The 7,269-nt window shown below is 33.0% G+C and overlaps 2 protein-coding genes across 5 annotated transcripts in view; both read left to right on the top strand.

Moving 5' to 3' along the window:
* Positions 1–3,334, top strand: part of LOC105181997 (uncharacterized) — a 4,033-nt gene extending 699 nt beyond the window's left edge. For 2 of the 4 annotated variants that reach the window (XM_011139124.3, XM_011139123.3), the window contains 5 exons: positions 1–1,281; positions 1,584–2,095; positions 2,224–2,354; positions 2,599–2,776; positions 2,854–3,334. The exon at positions 1–1,281 is cut by the window's left edge. In XM_011139124.3, the coding sequence (XP_011137426.2) occupies positions 27–1,281; positions 1,584–2,095; positions 2,224–2,354; positions 2,599–2,776; positions 2,854–3,129 (2,352 nt within the window). In that variant the 5' untranslated portion in view covers positions 1–26 and the 3' untranslated portion in view covers positions 3,130–3,334. The remainder of the gene's footprint in view (positions 1,282–1,583; positions 2,096–2,223; positions 2,355–2,598; positions 2,777–2,853) is intronic. The other 2 variants (XM_011139125.3, XM_019840831.2) reach the window with 2 other exon arrangements.
* A 66-nt stretch (positions 3,335–3,400) lies between these two features.
* LOC105181996 (uncharacterized) lies at positions 3,401–6,702 on the top strand. Its single transcript, XM_011139122.3, has 5 exons — positions 3,401–3,794; positions 4,668–4,880; positions 4,969–5,123; positions 6,022–6,187; positions 6,323–6,702. The coding sequence occupies exons 1-5, from the start codon at positions 3,792–3,794 to the stop codon at positions 6,479–6,481; spliced, it is 696 nt and encodes a 231-aa protein (XP_011137424.2). The 5' UTR covers positions 3,401–3,791; the 3' UTR covers positions 6,482–6,702.
* The last annotated feature ends 567 nt before the right edge of the window (positions 6,703–7,269 follow it).

Raw genomic sequence — 7,269 nt, 5'->3', positions numbered from 1 at the left:
GTACCGATATTCAGCCGGAAAGAAAGATGTCGTCGCCGAAAAGTGTCAAAAGATCGAAAAAGGAGATCGCCAAATGCAAAAAATCGTCGCTGGATATGTTTAACGAGGTCTTGATGGAGGAAATGCTGAACAAGTACGAAAGTCTCGTCAAGAATCTGTCATCGAGGAATATATATTGCGAGATAATACCGAAGCAGTACCAGCGTATGGACAGCGACGAACTTTTCGGTGAGGCCTTCAGCGAAACTTCTGGTGTGACTTTCAGCAAAGTTTTCAGCAGTGCTTATAAGAATCACATGATACTTACAGACATGGAATCTTATATTAACTGCGAGGAATATAACTTTGACGCGGTTTTTGATACATTATGTCATTATAATCTGGCATTACCCTGGATACTTCCACAGGCCGCAGATCAGCGGAACAAAGTGAATATTAAAGATGCAAAGTGTCAGTTTCAAAATCTACAAACATGCAAGCAACATGATAAAGTTCTATCGATGAGCAATTTTCGCTGGCACCAAACAAATATAGAATATTTACACTGGAAATATTCGGCGGTTAAATATGAGATGATATTATTAAAGAAAATGTCGGTAGATGAAAAGATAAAGTATCGGAAGACGGAACTGGTGACTAAGATTAAATACATTCATATTCTAAAAAATTTGATAGTTCATAGAAATATTGAAGCGAAGAGAGAAAGGACAGAAACATATTTATCTTGTGGGAGACAGATCGGTATTAAACTTACAAAACTGAGAAATGAGGTACAATCTTTGAGAAAAGCACTACTAGATGATGAAGATGGTGAAAAAAGCTCGGAATCGAAGCACTCAAAGGATACCTGGATTGTTAAAAGTATAGATTGGAGAGTGGAAACAGAAGGGATGGCAGAGCTGGCGCGCTTAAAACTCTTTATTGAGAAATATAAACGAGAAATCCAAATTCTGCAATTTAAGATAAATCAGTTGTGCGAGAATATTGATGAAAACGTGCGTGAGAAAAAAGGGAATTTCCCGAGATGTCAAGCTATGATAATTAAACAACTGGATGTTGTGAAATTGCTAAATATAATGAAAGATGACCATATGATAGAAAAAATATTCTCGAAAATGTTCAATCCCACATTGTTACTTATCAACCCAATCACAAATGCTATGTCAAATCTACACAATTGTATAAGACAAATCAATGCTACCGGAATCATCAAGAAACAAAAAGAGATGCAGGAACAAGATTGCAAGATCGATCAACTGGAGATGAAAATTATTAGACACAGTAAGCTATCGATATGACAAAATCCAGGCTTTTTAAACGAAACTTTCATCGGAATTTTAAAATACTTTTATCGTGTCTTATTAGTTGACCGAAAAAATAATGCACAATAGAAGAGAATCTCTTTTCGGTAATAAAACCTTCCTTGAAACCATCGCAGTTTCGTTTATAAAATCTTTTTTTCATAATACAGCACATATGCTGGTAGAAATATTTGTGACTTAAAATATTTTTATAACGTAAAAACTTGCGATATATAAACTTCAACTAAACAGCGCAGTTAATTCTTATTTGGTTATTTTTAGTTATTGGTGGCCCAACAATCGCGAGCATTGTTCAAAATGAAGAGACGAATTCAACTCATTCCAACGCGACAATAAACGATACAAATTCAAATGAACAAGGCCCATTACACGACTCAAAATATCAGAAGAATATTAAAAGAGAGAATGGAAAAAAGAACGTGTATAAGGAAGAATTCAGAAATATCTTGATGCAATGTGTGGAAGAGTATCAACAAAATGAAAAGTTAAAGAAACAAAATGCTGAATGGAAGACACAGGTAACAAAGTTGCGTGAAGCCAGAAGTGAATTTTTGAAGAGAGGACTGGATGAAGAGGATGTCACAAAGTACGAGACAACCCTCAATATGCTGACAAGTGACATGCTGAAGCTGAAGACTTATGATAAATATAAAAATAAACGGGAACGGTTGGGAAAGGCGTCGCACCAAATAATAACATTGCTGAACAAATTAATGCTGGATCGCTTAGCAGTCGAGGAGAACTTAAACAACTTAAACAACACCGCAACAAATGTGAGATAAAGCTTCACGATGTATAAATGTTTCCATTTGAGGGCATTGTTCAGCTTATAATTAACTGCACGAAAAGTATGACGTGATTGCAAGAAATATTTTAAAAAGTCTCTGTTTTCTCTCATTAGCCTAGGTCGCTGCATGACTGGTCGATTAACAAATCGGTTCAACAGTGCGACAATTGCAAACTGAACTTTTTGAAGATAGCAGATTGCGCCAAGTATCTCACACAGATACTCTACGATGAAAATTTCATCAGGTACGTGTGACTTCCCTCAATTTTTAAGCTTCTTCGTTTCTTTCGTATATTAGAGCTTCTTCTACATCTTTTGCGTTCAGGGATCACGCTTATACTTTCGAGATAAGGATGAAAAAGCGATGAGGAACGACGCATCTTGTAATTTATAAAAAGTCTCTTATAGACGATTTTATGCATTGATAACGAATCAATGCATGCTGCGTTCACAACGATCCTCTTTGTTTCTAATATTCCCGATTTGCAGGTTTTATATATTGACAACCGTGATACAGCAGTTAACCGCTATTTTATGTATGATGAACAAGTCTCTACGTACAGAAAACATGTCTCCGAAAAACCAATTGTTGTGCAAAAAACTAAAACGCCGATTAACTGTGATGAAAAATCAACTGCGAGAAAGAATCAAAGTGAAAAGAGATGTGGTAATGCGTGGAAGTCCGCCGAGTTCGTGCGCTCTTAATGCTATGAGACAAAGTCACTGATATCGATATTTTTTCAGATTAACTTTACATCGGCAGGAGATTCTAATGTACCGAGTTCTGAAGCAAACATTTTGTCACCAAACCGAAACGAGAAAGCCGATAAGGAGAATTATAATGACAACAATCCCGATAGTTCCACCGTCAGCCATAGCGACTCACTAGACGATAAGAACATATCGAAAGAACGCTCAAATATTGACGTCAATCAAACGCCAACCAACGTTTTGTTTGAACAAGAGCAAGAAATGACAGAAAACAGCAGTAGTAATCCGCTACAGCAGACTTGCGAATAATCAAAATTCGGAATTATTCTCTTTCTCTGTGTTGAAATATAATATGTCTGTTTTTCGACAGAAATTGGAGAAGAGTACTTGAAACCCGCATGCAATAATACCGGGATGTCTCATTGGTATTAAAAACATATAATTTGAAATATACGACAGACATATATTGTATTTATCGAAACTTTACCATGTCAAGTAAACTCATTTTATAATATTACAAGCGTGTGTATTATTTTCGTATAATAATTTCGAACACAAGAAACAGAGGTAAGAGTTAATAAAACTGAAAGGTAGGAACTTTCGGAATTTAACGATTATTTGGAAACGTATAGGCAATTCTAAACATACACGTGTATGTTTGTTTTTCTTCATCCTTCTGCAAACACAAATCCAACTTTATTACGTTATTGCCGTTATGTTATTGCCGTTCGGTGAAACTGGCTATTCCGTCTTCGTGTTTCCTCGGCGTCTAGTCTTGCAAGCTAGCATTAAAGTAGCAAAGACAAAGCATTGATAAACATCGAAAACGAAGGTGCAGTGGTCGAAAGAAGTCGTGGAGGAAATTATCGTCGTTGCGAATTTTTGAAATACAACGAGAGAGCATTCGACGGATAGTTGGCCGATTCAAATTCTTCTTCCAAAAACAACAAGCAATTAACGAAAATTGAATTATGGTGAGCGAGAATATACATAATAGGACTTTGTAAATGTTTGTACGGATCTAACATTATTTGGACATTTAATTCGATTAATCGAATTGCCAATAAGTTTACGTTATCCGGGGAATAATCGAAGCATCTAGTTCGAATCTAAATTTGAATGCGAATCTAATTGTAAGTTGATGGAGAAATCGACTAAACGGACGACGTTCGCAACAACGTTAGAAACAAAGAGGATCGTTGTGAACGCAGCATGCATTGATTCGTTATCATCGTTATCGCAACAATGTAGATTCCTCCCGACAATTTTACAACGAATAAATAAATATTTTCCGATTGCAATTTAACGGCTTGGTCTGAAATAATTGCGCTTATTTATCTATTTGGTTATTAATTATTTTAGATAATTGTGTTATTAATTTTTTTATTTTTTATCATTTTTTATTTATCTGTTCTTTTTTATTCAATTCATATTCAAATTCAAAGACACAAATTCAATTCTAGACCCGGTTCTCAATTTTAAATCTGGGTCTCTTCTTATGCTCTAGACTTGAATCCGAATAATTCGGATTATTCGAATAATACGGTCTTAAATTTTCGGATCGGAAGCGATTTCGAAGATCCGGGCAGACATTATGAAACTATTCCGGACCGTTTCCGATTAAAATAATTTCGTTTTTCCTAGAGGATACAATGAAAATTATATTTGGACAATAAGTAAACGGTTCCGATCAGAAATCTTTTCGAATAGTTTCGTAATATTTGTCCTTCGAATAGTCAGATATTCGAATACTCGAGAATCTTAGAAGAAAACAAAACCGAGCGATTTGAAGATGATTTGAATGATATGATATAAAAATATTTACTTAAACAAGCTTTGTTTAATAGCTTTTCATGCCGAGTATGGGTGTTACAAATGAATTTAGAAACGAGACATATGTTATACGTGACAATCAACCAAAGCATCGATCAAGAATACAACAGTGTTGGGAATATCTGCTAAATTTCTTCAGAAATAGCAATTCGGAGGAAGAAGTGGAGTCAATCACATATAGATACGTGAAAACACCAGAAAATCTGATGGAGGAAGATCTCGCCCCTGTATGTTTAAGTCTCTTCTCCATTGTTTTTAATTAAAATTATATCAAAAGCGATGCAATATAGAGATTCTCGAAAATTATCATATCAGGTCTCCTCGTCGGAATACAGGCCCATATACTCGCAGAATGTGAGCAGTGCCCCTAATTTCGTCAAAAGATGCCATATGTGTAATCTGCTGGATTTAAAAGTACATCAAGTGAAAGAATCAAGCAACTATTCGCTCATAGAACTGTTGCGAATAAAGTGCGTGTTTCAAATCAACTCTTGGACCTTTTTCGTTTGTACACGTTCTCCAATGCTTTTGGCACTTTCGTCTCAATGTGCATACGCTTGCGTTATGAAAGAATTAAAAATCGAATAAAAAAGACAGGATGAGAGAGAGAAAGAGAGAGAGAGAGAGAGAGAGAGAGAGAGAGAGAGAGAGAGAGAGAGGAAAAGAAAGAGGAGAAATAATATATTGTAATCTCTATGGGGGACCAATTGGTTTTTTTATTTATTTTTTATTTGAAAAAAATATCATCGAAATTCTCTTTCTAACAGATAGAAAATTACGTTTTAGAAATAGAAAGATCTGTTGCAGGGAAATGGTTTTTCCAAAATATAATATTGTTGCATATTGAAATCGATTAAATTCGACGTAACATACTTTTTCATTTAGTTGAAAAAAGATTGTTGAATTAGAAAAAAACAATAAGTGGCGTGAGGATATGCTGAAAAACTTTTAAAAAATCTGGACATATTTAAAAATATGCTTAAAACTATATATTAAATATATATATAATCTATATATATATATATATATATATATTCTATTTCTATTTAAAACATTATTTTCTATCTTTCGTAATTCTTCGACGATATTTGCATCGAAAACAAATACCGACTTTTTTTTCCAAAAGGATGTTTTGTTCCTGAAAAATGCATGTAGGCACGTTTAAAAAATATGTAAAAAATATATGCTATTTTTATTTAGATTATAACCTACTGGAAATTATTAAGATTGGAGGGAGATACTTCCTTGGGTTTTCCTGTGACATAATTAACTAATGATTTTCGCTTTTGGTTCATTTTGTAGAATGAATAATATATATGTGTGTGTATGTTTATAATGATTTTTATTTTTTATATCACTGGTTTGCAGCATTGACTCTCTGGAACTCTGTTATTTCCTCATGAATACATACGCATTTTCATATCAACCATCGTTTGGTAACTCAAACTATCTGAAATATCTATCTGATATAAAAATACAGAAGATTTGCTTAAACAAAATAGATGAGCAATTGGGGAAACTAATATGTTGGAGGGTAATTTGAAAAAAAAATCTAACTAGACTATCTATCTAAAAATCTATCTAGTCTATCTATCTAAAAAATCTATTTAGTCTGAGTATTTAATAGCAGCGAAATAGAGAGAGTCACCTGATTATCGATTTCTTCCAGGATAATGATTTTTATATGAAGCGACACGCCGATCTTATTTTCAAGGAGGAAGTGCAATCAATCAATTTGGAAGAATACTACTCAAAGAATTTCTTCAGTATCCACAATATCCCAACTCCAAATGAAGTTTTTGAAGAAGACCAATCAGAAATCTTCTAAAGACTAGAAATTTCGTCAATAGCGAGTTTACCGCTGAATTACTAATCGATTTCTCTCTTAACAATTTAGACGGTACCAAGTTGTCTTTTGAAATGAACGCTTGTTAGAACGCTAAACAGATTTGGCTAAACAGAGATTTGTGATATTTTGTAAAATATGAACATCAACGAAATTTAATTCGAGATATACAGCACTCTCCTAGCTATTGTTATTATATTATTAATATTATTAATATTATTTTCCTTTCCTAGTGACTTTCGATTCGAATTTTGAATTGTTAATTTTGTAATTTTATTTACTATAATGTTATATTTACTATATTTACTATATATTATATTGTATCATATTAAAATACATTATATGTATATATTATAATATTTAATTATATATTATAATATTCAATTAATAACAAATAAATAGTAATTAACTAAATAATTAACTAATAATAAACTTATTAACTAATTAACTAATAATAATTAATAAGATGTTACAATATAATATATAAGATATATAGAATATATAAGATTCAGATTTGTTACTGTCTAAACATATATTTCAATATTGTATGACCTTATGTTTCACGCATTTTCAAAATATAGATAATGTAATTTATCATAACTTAACATCCTGAAATTTGCTGCCCATTATTTGAGCGACATTTCTCTTATTTCAGCGTATTTAATCACTTATTAATAATTCTCCAGTTGTTGCTTTCTTACGTAGGGACGCGGTGATCGCGGGCGCACGTTAATATTAAGAATACAAATTCATCGTATAATATATGGAGA

Source organism: Harpegnathos saltator, unplaced genomic scaffold (genome assembly GCF_003227715.2).
Source record: "Harpegnathos saltator strain DR-91 unplaced genomic scaffold, Hsal_v8.6 scaffold182, whole genome shotgun sequence".
In the NCBI taxonomy this organism is placed as follows: Eukaryota; Metazoa; Arthropoda; class Insecta; order Hymenoptera; family Formicidae; genus Harpegnathos; species Harpegnathos saltator.
The sequence above is the reverse complement of the archived record's forward strand: the minus strand, read 5'-3'. Positions and strand labels throughout refer to the sequence as shown.